The following is an 18,920-nucleotide window of genomic DNA, read 5'->3' as shown; positions in this document are numbered from 1 at the left end:
AGGCCGCCCAGTGAGCTTCACTGGCTAGAGGGGATGTGATCCCTGATTTCCCAGGTCCTAGTCCAGCACTCTTCCCACAGCAGCACACTGGGTCTCTGATGAACTACAACTCCCAGCTGCCCCCACCAGCTTGGCTAATGGTCAGAGATTGTCAGGGATGATGGGAACAACTGGCGGGCCACAGATTCTCCACCTCTGGTTTAGAATCTCCAATAATAATAATAATAATAATAATAATAATAATAATTTATACCCCGCCCATCTGGCTGAGTTTCCCCAGCCACTCTGGGTGGCTTCCAATCAAGTGTTAAAAACAATACAGCATTAAATATTAAAAACTTCCCTAAACAGGGCTGCCTTCAGATGTCTTTTAAAAAGAAGATAGCTGTTTATTTCCTTCACATCTGAAGGGAGAGCATTCCACAGGGCGGGCACCACTACCGAGAAGGCCCTCTGTCTAGTTCCCTGTAACCTCACTTCTCGCAATGAGGGAACCGCCAGAAGGCCCTCGACGCTGGATCTCAGTGTCCGGGCTGAACGATGGGGGTGGAGAAGCTCCTTCAGGTATACTGGACCGAGGCCGTTTAGGGCTTTAAAGGTCAGCACCAACACTTTGAATTGTGCTCGGAAACGTACTGGGAGCCAATGCAGATCTCTCAGAACCGGTGCTATGTGGTCCCGGCGGCCAATCCCAGTCACCAGTCTAGCTGCCGCATTCTGGATTAATTGCAGTTTCCGAGTCACCTTCAAAGGTAGCCCCACGTAGAGTGCATTGCAGTAGTCCAAGCGGGAGATAACCAGAGCATGCACCACTCTGGCAAGACAGTCCATGGGCAGTTAGGGTCTCAGCCTGCGTACCAGGTGGAGCTGGTAGACAGCCGCCCTGGGCACAGAATTAACCTGCGCCTCCATGGACAGCTGTGAGTCCAAAATGACTCCCAGGCTGCACACCTGGTCCTTCAGGGGCACAGTCACCCCATTCAGGACCAGAGAGTCCCCCACAGCATGGGACTCTTAATCTCAAGGTTGTGGGTTCAAGCCTCATGTTGAGCAAAAGATTCCTGCATTGCAGGGGACTGGGCCCTTCCAGCTCTATGATTCTATGAATACCAGTCGCTGGGAATCACAGGTGGCCTGGGGGGAAGAGTGCTGTTGGGCTCAGGTCCTGCTTGCAAGTTTCCCACCGACCTTTGGCTGGCCACTGGGAGAACAAGATGGTGGACTACATGGGGCCTGTAACACACCTTGCCCGGTTCCCCTTGGAACTGAACGCCAGGGGGCGCACTTCCGAGGTTTTCAAATTTATTTTTTTAGTCGCGTTTAGTTAATTCTTCGGCGATCAGCCTTCTTTATGAGAGCTGGGCCATAAAGAAGGCTGATATCGGAAGAATTGATGCTTTTGAATTATGGTGCTGGAGGAGACTCTTGAGAGTCCCATGGACTGCAAGAAGACCAAACCTACCCATTCTGAAGGAAATCAGCCCTGAGTGCTCACTGGAAGGACAGATCGTGAAGCTGAGGCTCCAATACTTTGGCCACCTCATGAGAAGAGAAGACTCCCTGGAAAAGACCCTGATGTTGAGAAAGATTGAGGGCACAAGGAGAAGGAGACGACAGAGGACGAGATGGTTGGACAGTGTTCTCGAAGCTACCAGCATGAGTTTGACCAAACTGCGGGAGGCAGTGGAAGACAGGAGTGCCTGGCGTGCTCTGGTCCATGGGGTCACGAAGAGTCAGACAGGACTAAACGACTAAACAACAACAACAGGTTGGAGGTGCATCCGAGAAGCGCGCGCCATTGCAGCCTGCGGGAGTTATCTCTTCGGTAAGGAGGCGTCATCCTCAGTCAGCACTTTTCTCTCCAGAGAAAACTTTACTTCTTATTGCATCCCGCCCCGCCCCTTTCCTCCAGGGAGCTCAAGGTGGTTACATAGCTCCCGCTCCTCTTCCGCATGACCCTCGCCATCACTCGGTTAGGTAGGTCAGGCTAAGAGCTGGTGGCTGGCTCAAGATCATCCCCTGAACTTCACGGCCACTTGCGGATTTGAACTCCGCGCTCTAGTCCAGCGCTCTAACCACTGGGCAACACTGGCTCTCTTTGAGCAACCCCACCAGAAGCAAGTCACTGCATTCAGTGAAGATTTTCGACGGGTTAATAGATACTTAAAATGCACTGCTTACTCACGATCCAGCTTAGTATAACAGCAGCAACGTCTCCCCCTCCCGGATTCCAGCCCAGGAAATCTCCCGTCCTTGGATGGATCCCCTGCACGAGTCTTACTGAGGTCACTTCCTCAGCTTCCAGGGACAAACAAGGAGGAGCAGTCCATTACTGAGGCCGGCCGCCGCAGGTGGCATTGGCGGCAGGCCGCGTTTCCTTTCTCCCTTCTGAGCAATTAATTAAACCGAGGAAAAGAAGAAGAAATACATAGCGAAAGCCTTTTACGCGTGTCTACTCTGAAGTAAGGGAAGTGCTATATAGGATTGCAGCAGGCTTCAGTTGCCTTTAATAGGAAATCCCAGCCCTTGCTAAATTCTTCCTACGTTGATGATGATGCCGTCCATCTGACTGGGTTGCCCCAGCCATTCTGGGCGGCTCCCAACAAAAAACAGTAAAAGCACAATACAACACCACGCACTAAATACTTCCCTGAACTGGGTTGCCTTCAGATGAAGGGGAAAGATGAGCTTCGGATCGGAGCCTTGCTCGCTGCATCTGTTCCCACGGAGAGCAACTTATCTTGCTCGGCCTCTCCGCAATCCCAGGGCGCTATGAGCGGCGTCTGACATCTAGGAAATGGAGAATTCAATAAAAAAGTGGCTTGCCCAAGGCTGCCTTGGAAATCGGTGTCATTTTGAAAGAAGGAAATGCAGCGCGGGTTCATTGCAAGAAGCAACTCCGAAGTGTTAAAGTGACCTGACTGTGTTAATGGGTGGTTCGATAAAAACGAGCATTTCGCCATACCTAATGGTTTTAGCCATTCTTCCTACTGTCTGGCAGGACGTTAAAGAGCCCCGATCCACACATACAGGTCTCAACGTTTGGTGACTGTTCGCTAAACAAGCGTGTAAACGCTCTCTGTGGGAAAGGACGCATTTTAGATTGTGCGTAATAATCAGGAAGCTTTTCTGTAGTTTTCCGGACTGGTGCTGCAAGCATCCCGTGCATGTGTGAATGCACCTTTCCTGATCTTGCCACATGGTTGTGTGGGCACTGCGGTAAGTTTGATGATAGTTCTATCCACCTTTAGGTCAAAGGAAAGACGTTTCTGTGGGGAGGGAGGGTTCAGAATTGCTTTGCGCAAGCAAAGGATCCAGCAAGTTCAGCTCCTCCAGATCACCGCAAAGGGTTCCGTTTCCTGCCAGACCTGGACTGCCATCTTCACATAGGAATTGATACCGTGAGACTGACTTCGGAGCAAACCCCGCTTCAATTTGGCTATGTGGTTTAGACGGTTTGCTTAGAAAGCAGGGAGGGGGCGTTTTTCTTAGCCCAGGGGGCCGCATTGCTTTCGGGAGGCCACATGCCAATCAATGGTGGGTGGGGCCAGAAGCAACAAGTGGGCGGAGCAAGGAAGGGGTCATTCCCCATTGCAAGCGGCCAGAAGTCGGAGTTAGCTCCGTCCACACGGAAAAACGTTTCTCCATCACCTGCAAAATGCATGATGACAGTTCAAGGAGACTTTAGAGCCAGGCAGAAGCGCCCCAGGAGGATCAAGAGCAGGGTCCGTGGCATAAGAAGGGCGCTTAGCCTGGGAAGCAGGTTGAGGGCCACATCTAGTGCATTGAAGGGCCGCGTTCTCTCTGGCTCCGAGGTTCCTTTTCTGTAAGCCCCGCAGGAGGCAGACGCTCCCATGGACCTGCACATCGCACGGATGCAGCGTAGTCCTGTTGCTGTTTACTCAAAAGTAAGACCCACTTCCCTAGTAAAGCGAGCACAGAAGGAGCTGTCTTGTAGCTGGGTGGCTGCTACACACACCTTTCCCCTTCATGTCAAAATGAGTTCAAAGGGAACTTTTAGGGAAGGAACGCAAGGTTGCCCAGTCCCGCGCAAGCAAGCTCCACCGATGCCCGTGTGGGACTCGATGCTAGGAAACGGTGTGCATGGCGTTTCCAGAAACGGAGCCCCTCCAACCTGCCGCAGCAGTGAGTCTCGAGACACCCTAAACATCAGCAGATTTAGCATGGCGTCAGGTTTGCAGCCCGTGGCACCCAATTTCTGACGCCGTCCACAGTCGGGAGAGCAACTCTCTTCGTTTCCCATTATATTCTCCTTGCGCAAAACCATCTGCCAGCCTTTCCTCAAAGAGCTGCTTGAAGCTAGACGCAGCGCTTCGATCAGCGCCTGCTGCCCTGGTCACCTGCTCGCCTCCTTGCCTTGCAGGTGGGCAGCTGCGGCCTCTGTCGTAGCTTTGCATAGACTGCGCCCCCGGGCGAGTGAAATGAACGAAACAATTTGCAAGGGTTTGGAACAGTGAGAGAGCCGGCGTACGGAAGTCCTTCTCCCTCCCTCCCTAACCCTCACATTGCCTGGAGAATGCAAACGGGGAAGGGCTCTAACTCAGTGGCAGAGCGTCTGCTTTGCATTAAGAGGGTCCCATGATCAATTCCCGGCATCTCCAAGTAGCAGGGGCGCCATCTTGCCCTCAGGATTGTGGGTGCCCGCTGCCGCACATGGAAGTGCAACATCACACGGACACATCTGCGCCTAGTGCGTGTGATGTCATGCAGCCAACAGCCAGCGAGGCACCCTTCTATGCGGTGAGGGACTCGGACTTGGAGGCACAGAGACTCTGCTTCCCCTCCCCAGCCCCACCACCCAGAAAAAAATGCCTCCCTCGCTGGCTGCGAAGGACAGAGCTGAACTGCTTCTCTCCCTGCTGGCTTTTGTCATTGACTTTGTGGGTGCCTGGCCCCCACAATTATATTATTGTGGCTGCCCAAGCACCCACAGCTCCCTGAAATTGGCTCCTATGCTAAGTAGGACTGAGAAAAAGAGGCCCCAACACAAAACTGGGCCTCTTTGGTGGTGGCGCCGCGGCCGCTCAAGCTTTGGAACGGCCCTTCCTGCAGAGACTCCGCACGTTTCCTTTTTTAGACGGCTGTTGAAGCCTCTTTGAAAGCAAGATTTGAATGTTGGCTATTCCGCAGCTTGTAGAGACTGTCCCGCTTTTCACTGAGACAGGACATCTCGTGATGGTGCCGCTGTCCCGCCCCCCCCCTTCTAAATAGCTTGTTTTACTGTTCTTCCCAATGCTTCAATTATTGGGGGCGCGTAGCGGGAAGGGCGAGTGGGAAAGGTCGAGGAGCCCCTAATGAAATCCACAAGCCCCGCTCCTCCGTGGCTGTCTTCAATTTTAGCCAAATCATTGCCTTTCCCCAAACAGTAGCGAAGGGTGGGGTGGGGTGAAAGGGGGCACTACAAGAAGTAAGAACGAGTAATCCGAGAACTGGTCTTATCTTGTTAACCTTTAGATTGTGTAGGATTTGTTTTAACGTCAGGCGCTTTGGAGAAGGATGTAGATGTAGATGCCTTTTGTATTTTTCTGCATGCTGAAAAGCCTCCCTGCTCTCTTCGAAAACAAAACAGAGCAATGAGGATTCGGCCCATAAGGTTCTGCCCTCTTTCTCTCCCGGTTCTTCTTATTCTCTACCTCCGCGCCCCGCTTTAACTTTAAGGAACCTCTGACGCCAGAAGAAAACCCGGAGCATCTGGTTATCCCACAAACAGAAGGCAGGGTGGGGTGGGGGGGGATAGAGAGAGAGAGAGAGACTCCAAGCGCTATAACCTCCGGCAGGTCCACTGCAAGGCTTCTCCCCACTACTAAAAAAACCTCAGAAGATTATTATTATTATTATTTAAAAGACCACGTGAGTAACACACTGCATCCACCACGCTATTAGGCAAGATGAAGTGGCAGACTTAAGGTGGTTCCGTTTGGGGAAGGACCACTTCAGATTGCTGGTGAGGGGGGCGGAATCGGATTTGAGAAGAAATCCACCCCCCCCCTACAAAGGACTCTGCGCGGAGCACATTAGTACACAATGGAGAAGAGGTTAAGGAAGTTGGTTTTTTAGGGGGGTTGTGTAAACATCGGAGGCTATGTCCACAATACCGCGCCCGATGCACACACCTGAAGTGGTACAGTCCACAATCCAAGCACCTCGTTCTGCCTAATGCGTCGAATTTATCGTGCGTAAAGAGATGGAGCCGAGGGGGGTACCGTACTCTTTAGCTGCTCTGAGGCGTATAGGACGGCGCTTAGTAGGGCGGGGGAGACCCCTGCTCGGAGGTTTGCTACTTGTCTTTGGAGCGTAAATGGAGACCTCGGGGGCTACTCGAAGCTCTTATTCCAGCAGTAGGGAAAACACTTTGTGAGGTGCTTTTAAAGCCAAACCAACTTAGTTCCTCCAACTAAAGTGGGACCACGCTTGTCTCGCCACATCCCACCCCCCATTCCCTTTGGAAAGGTGGCCATATGCCACTCTCTTCTGTGCCTCGGCACAAAGACTTTCCCCTCTCTCACAAACACATATACACGCCACTCGCTGAAATCGATGAGTCTTAGAAGGGCGAGATCTTGCCCAGTATTTTTGACAACTGGAAAGTGACGGTGGTTCGGTGGCTCGGTGGCACGATTTATTTAGTGTCTAAAATACAGGATGTTTTATTTTTTTATTTTTGGAGAAAGAGAAAAATAAACAAGAAGTTTACGTGCTGTGAAGAAGTTTATGCGCTGTCTCGCCCACTCGCGTGAGACAGATTTCTTTCCCACTCAACTCTGATTAAATATATTCACGTTCTGTGTTGTTGTTGTTGTTGTTTAAAAGCCATTCCTCCCAGATATGAACAAAGTTGATCATCCCATCATCATCAGTCGATGAAGGAGCTGATCACAGAGAATTATGAGGTGGAACTGAACTGAGAAAGGTTGCACAAGAGATAAAAGCAGACGAGAGAAGAGCGACCGCGGTTTCTCATTATTGATCAGCGATCAGTTCCCGCCTCCCTCCTGTTGTGGATAGAAACCGCGATTTTTATGGTGGTTGATCGTAAACATGTAACTTTGGGAATTAATTTTTATTCCACTCCTAGTTCCTGTTTTTAACTGAATGGCATCGAAATTCCAAGTATAAGGCGTTCTTAGAGTTGGGCTGCAAATACCCAGCTGCAGGAGCAAAGGAGCTCATTCCTAAGGGCCAAGGTCCCTTCGCCCCCCCCCGCCCTAAAATATTTGATCCCCCCCCCAAGTTGATGGGCATTGCCATTCAAATATTTTACTCAAGTTGACATTCCTGTGCAAGAGGAAGATGTGCTTAGCTAGACAATCGACTAGGAACTTCACCTGCGGAGGCAGCTCGGTTGAAATGGGCGCCATCAGCCGAGCAAAACCACTAACCTCATTCCTTTCTGGGCGAAGGGGCGGGGGCTTGCGCAGGAGACTTTCCCCCGCGTCGATTGCGTCCTTGCCCTTTTCAACTCTGGGAATAAAGTCTGTGCAGTGATTCTCCCCAAGTCTTTACAAGGTGATTTCCAACCCTCGCCTTGTCTCCCCTGTTTCTTTGGCCTCGGTGGATCGCAATTTCAGGAGCATTGCTGTCATACTAAGGAAGGAAGGAAGGAAAGAGCAGCAAGAGTGAATCCCGTCCCTACAAGCACCTGATTCTTTATTTAATTGAGTTAAGATGGGGCCCGTGCTTCTGCAATCCTCCCTGCTTTCCTTAGAATAATCCTGTGTGTTTCAAGTTCCTTTTTAGCTGGCCAAGCCAGGTCTTCTCTCCGCATCCGCGGATCAGATCAGATCACATCAAGTTGACGATTGAGAGAGAGAGAGAGAGATAGAGAAGAGAGAGGAGTTATCTTTAATGGGAAGGCATCAGACATCCCGTAGGCTAGCAACAGTGGTCTTTCCCCCCCTTTAAATATATATATATATATATATATATATATATATATATGTATATGTATATGTATTTCGATATACACAAACACACAGAGCGCGCACTTTCAGACCAGAAGAGGAGCGCGCAGGAATCGAGGCTGAGGCGCTCTTGTAAATCTATCCACCTAGACCTCAATCCTGGCAAAGCGAAGGAAGGTTGCATTGTGCGCCAAACAGCGTCTCCCCCCCTCCTTCATGCGTCTATTGGGGAGCGGGGGGGTGGGGGTGGGGTGGGGAGGAGACGTTTGGCAGCTCCCTTCATCCCTCGTTTCCAATCACGCTCTTGGCTCCCTCGTTTTTCTTTACCGCAAGGTCTCCCTCACCTGATCACTGATGGAGTGCTAAGCAGGCAGACCTCGCAGCTTTGCGAATACTGGCAGGTAGGGTCCGAGTTCATTATTATTATTATTAATTTATTTATTATTATTGCTTTTCATTTGCTGGGAAGGGGAATTTCTATCTATTAGTATTACTACTAGCCGCATTTCTACATGGGGTTATAGAACCCCTCAAAAGCAAGGCGCTGTGGTAAGATGCCAGAGGTTAGACATTTGCGCCGGTTCTCCATAGAGGTGCGGTGGAGATTGGGATTGGGGGCAGGGGACGGGAAGAGAGAGAAAGGAAAGAGAAAGAGCGGAACTCTCATTCCCCACCCCCACCCCCCAATTAGCTTGTTTATTTTAATTAACGCAGGAATCCTTTGCGAGAAGACCAACCTCCTCCTCTTGGTTACATCACCGCGTCTCTCCCTTCCGTTCCTCCATCCCCAAACCCATCCCCCTTTCTTACCCCTTAAGGAGGAACCACTTTGGGGGCCCCCAAATAAACACCCCTTTCTAGAGCTCTTCAGGTAAGACGCTGCCTTGAACGTTTGCTACGGATCTCAGGGTTGTTGCTGCTAATAACGATGATGATGGCGATAAAAATAAGAACAATAACTTTTATAACAGCAACCTGCATTTCCTCAGGTGTGTTCCCATTGGAGGCTTGGAGACGTGTTTTGAGTGGGTGTGTGGGTGCCTTATCTGGACAGGAACCGGTCGGTTGTGGAGCTTAGAAGTCAAGCTGGCAGGTTCGAGGGCTGCTTCAAGGGAAGAAGGGGTTTCTTTGAGTCGGGGGGTTTTGCATCTGGGCTCGCCAGAAATAAAACCAGCCCTCCTTTGGCAATGTGAATTTTTACGCGCTCTCCGTGCGCCTTTTCCCTACCTCGGTTCGCCTCGCCTCGCCGGCAAACTGGCTTAAGTCGCAGGCGGGCGAGGTATACAAGGCGAGCTTCCATTATTAGCTCCAGAAGCCCTTCTCTTGAAACCCCCTTCGCGTTAGAGACCCGGCCGCCGCCTCCCCCCCTTTTACGCTTCTCTTTCTCTAGCTGGGGGCTGGAGACCTGCAATCCGGCGCCAGGGGCTTTTCTGTCCGCTTCTTTAAAAGCTCCTCGTTTCTTTGCTCCAAATCATCCTTTTTTCCCTTTCAGTTTAATCGGGTAGGAGAAAACTTTTATTTCTCTTTCTCATCTGAATATGGGCATCCTTGGAAGGTTTCTTTTGCTTCTTGCCCGTTGGTCCCGGCACAAATGAGTAATAGTTAAAAAAAAAAAAAAGATGAGGGAACCTCATTAACAGCAAAAAAGTGGTTCTTGAGACAGCCGGAGGAAACAGACAGGGGAAGGCAGGCGAGCTGACGCTTGGTACCTCTGGAACCTGAAATTGAAAAAACAACATCCCTGAAACGGAGTCCCCAATAAAGACTAATAAAAAGGGGAGACTTATCTTGGAGGGACTTTTGCCTCGTTTGACATTTTGATTCCGGTCCTGCGCTTGATGTGCGTGTGAGATTTAGGAGGCGATTACCAAAACAATTCTGCTCCTTCTGGGCGCTTCCTTTGTTTTTCCAAAATATAGAAAAACGCGCTCTTCAATACAATGGGCTTTGAACGAGGCTCGCTTAAGCAAGTCCCACTGATGTCAAGGAAAGGATCTGAGCACGTGCTTCGTTGAATCCAAGGAAGCCCTGAAATTTTGGCAGCCTTGTGCTCACTAGGTGCCTGTAAGATGCATCTTCAGTGGAGCTCACTCCCATGGAAGTGTGCCTAGGCTTGCACCCTTAACCATAATATTATTGGTCCCTTCAGCCTATACATCTATGATTAAGAGTGCAATCCTTTGCCAACTCAGATGAGAGTAAGCCCCACTGAAGACACCTTGGGACCTTTTGCTTTCTCAATGCCCTCATCACACTCTGGAGCCAACCTGGAGACAGTTATGTTTCATCGCCAGCCAGCTCTGGAGGCCCCGAACAGGGATTATAACGTTCCAAGCATAGCTAGATCTATCGTTAGCTCCCTCTGGCAGAGGAGAAGATCAGGAAGCGGTGTCTTTTGAAAGGCTGGGGGACGTCTGAGATCCAAGATTCCCCTGAAAGGAGGAATCTGTTGGTGACTTTTGGTCCACAGTCACTCACACGATGAAGAGTGACTCGCCTTGTCCCTTTACGCAATGATGTGGATAGAATCAGTCACCCTTCTGAGTCTCTCTCTCTCTCTCTCTCTCTCTCTCTCTCTCTCACACACACACACACACACACACACTTTCAGGTCCCCACTGCTCTATTAAAACGAAGCCAGGCCACTTTCTGTTCAGAGGGAGCCAGTGCGTAGAGCAAAATGATTAGCCGCCTCCGCTTTCGGGTTTCCTTATCCTTCCTCTGTCTAATTATTTGTTGGTCAGTTATTAATCCGCACGTGGATACTTTGTCCTAGAGCGAAAGACAAGCCCCCTTCACGCTGTAATAGGCTTTAGACCCTCGCCTGTGGCAGAACAGGGGCCGGACGGAGGGTTCCAGTGGCTCCCCTCCCCATCTCCTCTCTTCTCTTGATAATCGCTTGGATTTCTATTTTATTTCTTTAAACCCTCTCGCCGGAGCGTGTTCCTCGCCTGTGCCAAAGCCCGGCTGCTTCGCAGGCTCGCCGCCAACGGTTTTGTTGCAGAGGCTGGGGGAGCCGTTTACCGGGGGATTAGCCCGAGCCGAACAAATCGCCCCCATCCATCCTCCACGCGCCTTGAAGCGCGGAGTGCAAAATCTGGAGCTTTGTGTTTCACTACACCCCCGTATTCCGCTCCCTCCCCCCCAAAAAACCCTTCTCCTCCTACGATAATGGACAAGCATGGTGGCCGTGTGAAAACGACGCTTGTCACTATCTACCATTTAACGCTCCGACAAGGAGCGCCGATTATCTGTTATATTCAGATTCCGTTGTAAGAACAGGCTTGGTTCCCTCCCCTTTGGCGCTTCATCTATACGAAACGATAATTATGATAACAAATGCAACAACGATAGGAATCCACTCTATTTGTTATTAATTATGATGGTGGCAATAATTATGATAATAAATAAATCCGCGTTTATACAGAGCGTCCGGGAGCTTCTGCGCCCAGTGGCTCCACAATGCTTGACACCCCCCAAAAAATGTTTTTCCTAATTTGGGGCGTCTACAAGCTCTGTTTCCCTGCAGGCCCAAACAGGGAAGGGCCTTCTCTTCCGAACCCAAAGTATATGCCAACAAACAGGCAACCCTCCTTTAGCCGCTGGCTTTCACCTTGCGCGTCCTCTAGGATTTCCCGAGCGCGGTTGTATCTCTCCGTCTCTCCCACCAGCAACTTGTCTCCTCCTGCCCCCAATTGCTCACATACCCGGGGGGTATTTTGCCAGCTCTTCCTCCGAGACGCCTCCTTCGCCCCCTCCAGCCTTCCTGCAAGCGGCAGCCCTTTCCAGCTTCTCGAGGAAAAAAAGGGAGATCTGGTAAAAAGAAATTGAAGGAGATTCACCTTGACTGCTGAAAGAAAGGCCTTCGGAAACTCGCCGGCTCTTCGCAGGAAACTCCTCAACATCCTTTCTCCGGGGGAAGACCCGGGAGGTGCTGCTGTCCAACACAACACGCCTTATGGCGAGAATCCTTTTTGCCTTTGACCTGTGAGGAAATTCCCATTAAAGTCGGTGTGGGGTTCGTTTTTGGGCAGAGAAGCATAGGATCGGGTTGCGCCCTTGCGCAAGAGCAGCAGCAGTGTTTGGGGGTGCTTCCGAGGACGGTGGGTTTTGGATGAGTGTGTTTAGATAAGGTGGGGACACTCAGGTCTCCTTGGCTGAGTTCTTGCAGAAAAGGAAACACGTTGTTGTCATTTCTGTAGGTGTTTATTCGCCCCACCCCCTTGCAACAACACCGCGAGGTAGTTTTTGTGTGAAGGATCAGGCACCGAAGGGAGTCGTCTCAAAACTATCAAAACTTGACCCAGAGCAACTTTAGGGTTGCTTTTCATGAATGAAGTGTGCGTGCCCAACTCTAGAGAAAAGGAGGCGGGGTTTTGGTTACGTTATTATTTCGCTTCCCCTCCCGTCTAAATTCAGGACACGATCCAGCCAAAGTGAAGCTCTGTCAAGATCCTCATTGGTTTCAAGGGGAGAACTCTCCCTGGGCTTTTCAATTTTCAGTTTTGCGCCTTAAGATTGGAAGCACCTAGCGGCTGCAGCGTCTCGGAAGGACCCAGCGTTTTTCGTTCTGCTCCTGCCGCCGTTCCGGCTTTACCTTCAAGAACAAGCAAAGGAGTCTGGAGGGGGAAGGGAAGGGAAGCAAGCAACTTCCCAAGTGCTCTCGCTTTTGATTCCAGACCCAGGAAGCAAAAGAGCTTCAGCCCGGAAATGGTTTTTTCTGGGGTTCTTCTGACCCGCTTCCAGAAGAGAAGAGGGAGCCTTCAAATCCTTTCCAGAGCGCTCACCTGGAGAAATCACCTTTCTAGAGATCACTTTTTCCATCGGAACCTCCAGTTCCAAGACAGAAAGATGAAAAGGCGAAAGCAAAGATAGGCAGACAGGCAGTATAGTTAGACCGTCATCATTTGGGAACCAGGAAATCAACTGCGCGTTTATGGTTTAAACTGTAGGTACCCGTCCCGGTCTGCAACCTTAGTGTTGCACCCTAAACATGTTCACTTAAAGGCAACCCTGTAAGTGTGCTTGGAGACCTAAGAAGAGTCCTGCTCGACATCGCGCCAGCGACCACCCAAAGCCAGCAGCCTGCTCTCACAATGGCAATCTAGATGCCTCTGGGAAGCCCGCAAGCTGGACCTGGTTGAGCCCTCGGCGCCCTGACTTCGAGCGCAGCAGAACTTCGAGTCGCCGACCCTTATGCGCAGAAGCAGCCTAGGAGTCTCTCTCTCTCTGGAGAGAATGCAAAGTATGGTTCGTGTCACTAGAGGAGGGTCGCTGAAGAAGGCGGCGAGGACGAGGCCTAGCCCAGCTCCCCAGTGAGGAACATGGCTTTAGGTCCCGGCCCGTTATTGGAGCCCAGCATCCTGTCTCCAACTGCGCTCGGCCAAGTGTCTCTTCGCGTTCAAGAAGCGCGAGAGAGACGGCGGCCTGTTCCACTTTGCTGTTGCCCCTAGCTGCCTTTAATTTTAGCAAATAATAACAAATAAATAAATAAATAAATAAATAAGGGTGAAGATAATATATACAGTATATGTAAAAACCATTTATCCCACCAATGGGCATCATGTGATTGAATCATTCGGTATCCTGTCCTGACTCTGTGAAAGTGGCTCTCCTAGTGAGAGTCAAACTTGCCTTCTTGCTTGTCAGTTGCCAGTATTAACCCGCCCTTCCATTACATCAAATGGAAATGAATTTCACGGTTGCTGTTGTTTTTAGTGCATATCGCCTTTCAGCTGGAGTGCCAAAGGCGCTTGACAGTAAAACCTTACGGAGCTTTAGAACGAAGCTCCTTTTGACTCCACAGCTCCGACCTCTTAAATATCCACATACCCTCTTTTGACCCTGGATCTGTAAAGGTGTTTAAAACAACGAGAACAAGTGTGGTTTTTATCACCTACTAAACGGTTTTAGACCTGGCGGTTCAGGTAACATCCAAACGACAGAGCGATCCGCACTTTTCCTGCCAACAAAATCTGATCCGTCCAGTCAACGAGCAAATCCTAAACTGCCCCTCTTTTTCACTCCTAGCCTCACATTCCTGGAGATCAGCTTAACCCTATCCGTGTCTGCTCAGAACGCAGCTCCAGGCTCCAGCTCCAGGCTGCAATCCTGTACGCGCTTCCCGGGGAGCCAGCCCCATCTAATGCAGTGGGGCTTTTTCAGAAAACGCGCTTGAGGTTGCGCGCTTAGGCTGCAATCCTACGCCCACGGAAGAGCCTGTTCATGGCGTTCAAGTGGACATGTTTCTCAAGAGACGTGCCTGACTACCACTGAGAGCGGAGGCCGCAGCCACACTTATACTTGGGTCCGGAGAGGCTTGACCCACAGTGGGACTTCCGAGGGATTCACCGGAACGAGCTCATAGGGCTGCAGGTTCTGCTCCATTCAAAGCCATCGCAGTTCTCCTCTAGGATTCCAGAGGGGCGGCATTGCGCCCAAGGAAAGGCTTTCCACTGCAACCTTTTCCGGCCATCCAATCTCATTCTCCCCCCCCCCCCTCTCTGTGTAGGTCCTGCCACAAACAAGCTTGATCCGTGAAAAGTCCTAGGTCTGTCCTTTCTCTCTCTCTTTCTCTCTCTCTCTGTTCCTCCACCGGTTTCTGCGTCTTAGATTCCCCTTTCAATGGGAGATTTCTCTCCTAATTGCATTACTTACAGTAAATAGACAGCCCTGCTGTTCTGGGCTGTGGCGTGCCAACAGAAAGAGAGGAATTCTTTGTGTGTGTTTCAAAAAATTATAATCCAAGCTTATTTCACTTGATTGGCTTTCTCTTCTCGGTTCGAATGTGTTTTCTGAGTTGCTTTATGCCTTTCGACCGGCTGATGCAGAGGGAGAGACCTATCCAGACGCAAAGGGCGCCCTTTTCCATCCCACCCTCGCGCCCCACGACTAAAGAACCACTAACAAACAGTACGGGGAAGGAAGGTTATCTCTTCCAGCCGTGTAAGGTCCGTGGCTTGGAAGGGAAGTGTTTGGGGGGAAGGCAGTGGAGGCTAGTGATGCCATTTCAGGAGTCACACTAGACTCTGCGGCGGGTATTTCTGAAGGGAGACTTGCTTCAGGGGAGGTCAGGAAACAGCCGGTCGGGGCAGCGGTGTGAAAAGTCAACAGGGAGGCGAAAAAGGGAAACCAAAGAGAGGAGAGAGAGGAAAGAGGAGATGAGGATTCCTGTGTTGGCCCCAAACCTATAGGATTCTCTCAAGGTGGAAAGGTCCAGCACCTGCCATGGACCAAGCTGTGTCCGGAGGGCGGAAACAGCTGGCTTCCCAGGTGCGCTTTCCTTTCTGCCTGGAGAAGAGCGCTGTGGGACTGGAAGCTTGCGCCCCACAGCTGAGCAACTCCGCTGATCCAACGAAGGGGGTTTTCTCGATCACATGATAATGGCTGAAAGCCATTAAAGAGTTGAATCCTCAACTACTAAACCCCACCCCATTAGGGAGTTCCCTAAACCTGCTATTCCTTACTTCAAATATGTTCTCAAATTGAGGTTAATGTCTTTCTAGGTTCAGTTGTTCCCTTACTCTAACATTATACCACGGTCCCCTGCCTTTTTTATCTTAGGAGGTCTGGAATTAGATCAAACCCATACTTTTAAACACTAAAACGGTAAGAAACAGAGAAGTTTCTTCTTTCGGGTCTGCCTACGAGAGATGAAAAGGGCTCCTCCAGAAAAGGCATCTCCCAGTACGCGCAAAGTCCCGCTTCCCGATCCCCAACCTGCGAGATTTCTTAAATCTGCTCCCTCGGTTCTTTCGCGTGGAATTGGGGGCCATGGAAGCGATCACGGGCTCCCTCCGGAGTAACCGGCTTGCCACTCTTGGGGGCGCGATCCCGCTCAACGGAAGCATCTGGGAGATTGCTAACCGCGTCAAAATGTGCGCAGTGCGATCCTGTGGACCTTGGCCAGGAAGTCGGTCAGTGAATTGATCTTAAAATCCTCCCTCCCTCCCAAGAAGGCGCGCGCAGGATGGCAGCCACGTGCTTCCCCGGCTTGCTCAGCTCAAGGTGGGACTTGGGGATTTGCTTAAGGTGGACAAGATGGTGCCTCTTTCTTTCTTTCCGGCGAAGTCCCTCCAAAGCCCAGATTCATTCAAAGAAATCCGCCTTATTTCTCTCTCACTTACACACACACACACTTTCCCATTGTTAAAATGCGTTTTGAACTTGAGTACTGAACGCCGGATGGGGATTTGAGGAAGGGAGATGGACTGGGGGAGGAGGGGGTGGGGGTGAGGGTGGGAGGATCAGGAATACAATCTGGGCCCACACAAGCCAGCCCCCTAAAAAAAAAAGGCCCCCTCCCTCCTCGTGGTTGCAGGGGGGGTCTGGCTCTCCCCCTCCCTAGGAATATTTGTCACCGCTCTTGCCCATCTCTGTGGGGGCTGAGAGGAGTTTGACAGCTCTTTGTTGTCTGTATAAGAAGGGAGTTTGCGGGGAGGGAGGGAGAGTTGGGGGGGGGAGCTGGTGGCAGCTCGCGGGCGAGAACTCCTCCTCCTGAATTATCCAAAATGGGTTGGCTTTCGCCTCCAACAAATTGGACGGAGCCGCAGAGAGCAGCAGTCCCAAATCCGACCTAGAGGCAAGTGGGAACTTTTCAAGCAACCAGGGATCGCTGCTTGGAGAAATAACCGACCCCCCCTTCCCCTGCACCCCCCTTACAAACCCTTCTTTGGTTTTAATTTGTGTATTTATTTGATTTTTATAAGTATATTAATCTCCCCTTTTGGGGCCCATAATAGCTTTTGCTCACGTCCCCCTCCTACAAAAAAACAAAAAACTCCCGTTTTTCTAGTTCAGGAAGCTGCAAGACAAGTCTCCGCTTCGTGGGTTTTTGCTTCGTCTCTGCTCTGCCCAATCCCTCCTTTCCCCCTTTTATTTCTTCTTCTTCACACTTTTTTCTCTCCTTCCTCCCTTTTTTGGGGGTCCGGCGTCGTTTCCCTCCTTGCCCGCCCAGGAAGGCGCCTTCTCCTTGCGCCACGAGGCGGGGGGCAGCCCCGCAAGAGACCCTCCTCCTCCTCCTCCTCCTCCTGCTGCTGCTCGCCGTCCGTCCGTCCGTCCCGCCTCGCCTGCCTTCCGGGCCCGGAGCCGCGACGCTGCTTCTCCGCGGGCTGTCTCGCCTCTTCTGCCGCCGCCGCCGCCTCCGCCTCCCGGCGCTTCGGATGCTCTAGCCCAAGACTCTGGGGCCTGTATATGGAAATAGTGGGGTGTCGAGCCGAAGGAACCGCTTGCCCCTTCCGCTCCCCAGCCATGCTTTTCCACGGCATCTCCGGAGGCCACATCCAAGGCATCATGGAGGAGATGGAGAGGAGGTCCAAGACCGAGTCGCGCCTGGCCAAAGGCGCGCAGATGAACGGCCGGGAAGCGGTAAGGAGTCATAGGCGCGGGGCATAGGGGGTGTCGGGGGAAGACGCGGGTCGCCAGCCTGAGGGACGGGAAGAGAATGGAAGAGGCAGAGCGGGAGGAAAAATTAAAGTGTAGCTAGAAGAATCAATCAACCCAAATATTGCAGGGGCATCGGAGCCTCATGTTCCCATTCCCGACAGTTTCTCCTCTCAAAGTCAGCTTTCTGCTTGTTTACATCCAAGCCGAGCTTGCCCAGATCGCGGGCTTCCCTGAACTCTGAGAAAGTTGCCGTTTTAAAAAGAGCATTTCTCCACTTTGAAATTCGGGAGGATTTTTATTCGGCGGTTTGAATAGCCACATTTCACCATCTATATATTGCAGCAAAAGCCTACGAATATTGTGAAATCAGCTTGAGTTTTCATTCCAAGTAAGGTCAAGGAAGAGTTCAGTCCTGTTCGTCGTGGTTTTGTTTGTTTGTTTTTGTTTCGTTTTTTTTTTAAAAAAAATGTGATGCAAATAAAAACGAAAGCGGGATCCAATCAAAAAGTCTAGCCCGTCTGAATTAAGTAAAAATATAGAAATTTACTGGAGAAGACGCTCCCCTAGAGTTGAGTGGGACTTACTTCCAAGTAAAGAATCTCGGGGGTCGAACAAATTTGTTATGGATCATTGCAGGTTGCGGTTAAAACCATATATTTATCACACGCATGCATGCATGCACTTATATATACAGTCCAGTATACGCTTAGCAGCCGGGTCCTAATAAAACGCATTTATTCCGAAGCAAGTCCAGGGGCATTTGCCTTTTGTTATGTTATGGATTAAATCTGATTGCAACAGGGCTGGAAGTAATGTTTAATATCGCCGTGTCTAGCAAGAAGCGGAGGCAGTAATTTGCGCGCTGCCGTAATTTCTACACCTTGGCGGAGTTTAACTCCCATCCGCATAACCAACATCTTAGTACTAGTATAAACGAATTTCCTTTGACTTTTTTTCCCCAAAAAAGATTCGGACAAGATTTCCTCCCAAACAAACTGCAAAGGCCCATTTAAAGTCCAACATAACTATCAACACACAGTGTTTGTGGAGAGGGTGAAGAGACCCGACTTAAAACGAAATATTCTCTTTCTAAACTCTTCGAATGCTGGGAAGGAATTCTATTCGGCTAATATATAGATTCCCTTCGCTTTTCATCCCTAACGGCGCAGCTCGGGCGGGGAGGTGGGGAGTACAGCACCCAAACAGAACAGAAATTGGTAGTGATATTAAGTTTAGAGAAAGGGCTGGTTCTCTCCGCCGCCGCCCACCCCCCCCCCAGCTTCCGGAAATGGTAGTAAAAATGTCTCATAATTTTCACCGGAATTGCATTGAGGAGCATGAAGTAAATCCAGAGCTGCACGCAGGCTAAGCCGCTTCCTTTCAGATGGTTTAATTCCCCGAGAACTCTCTGTGTGCGAGAGAGATGAAGGAAGTTTCCTTTTGCTCCTAAATCTCAGAGCTTCCGTTGAGCACCCACAATGAACCGAAGGAAAGGCCTGCAGAAAACTCAGCCTCGCCTCTTTGAACTGGCTTCTGGGTCCTCTCCCCATCCCCCACCAAGTTCATTAAGGAATTGGAGCAGGCTGGGGTGGGGGGGAGGCTCTGCTTGGCATT

General features: G+C 50.7%; 1 protein-coding gene and 1 long non-coding RNA gene across 5 annotated transcripts in view; one reads left to right on the top strand and one right to left on the bottom strand.

Moving 5' to 3' along the window:
* Positions 1 to 8,334: 8,334 nt before the first annotated feature.
* The window catches only part of LOC308479833, a 48,941-nt gene continuing 38,355 nt past the window's right edge, over positions 8,335 to 18,920 (bottom strand). Inside the window, exons 3-4 of one of the 2 annotated variants that reach the window (XR_013987836.1) lie at positions 11,630 to 11,735; positions 8,335 to 9,640 (exon numbers count right to left, since the gene is read on the bottom strand). This is a non-coding gene — a long non-coding RNA (uncharacterized lncRNA). The remainder of the gene's footprint in view (positions 9,641 to 11,629; positions 11,736 to 18,920) is intronic. The other variant, XR_013987837.1, reaches the window with a different exon arrangement.
* The window catches only part of LHX9 (LIM homeobox 9), a 37,955-nt gene continuing 35,913 nt past the window's right edge, over positions 16,879 to 18,920 (top strand). For all 3 annotated transcript variants that reach the window (XM_081010789.1, XM_081010788.1, XM_081010787.1), the window contains exon 1: positions 16,879 to 17,288. In XM_081010789.1, the coding sequence (XP_080866915.1) occupies positions 17,115 to 17,288 (174 nt within the window). In that variant the 5' untranslated portion in view covers positions 16,879 to 17,114. The remainder of the gene's footprint in view (positions 17,289 to 18,920) is intronic.

The sequence above is a fragment of the Podarcis pityusensis genome (assembly GCF_964106645.2).
Source record: "Podarcis pityusensis genome assembly, chromosome: 6".
In the NCBI taxonomy this organism is placed as follows: Eukaryota; Metazoa; Chordata; class Lepidosauria; order Squamata; family Lacertidae; genus Podarcis; species Podarcis pityusensis.
This window is presented reverse-complemented; position numbering and strand designations above follow the sequence as displayed.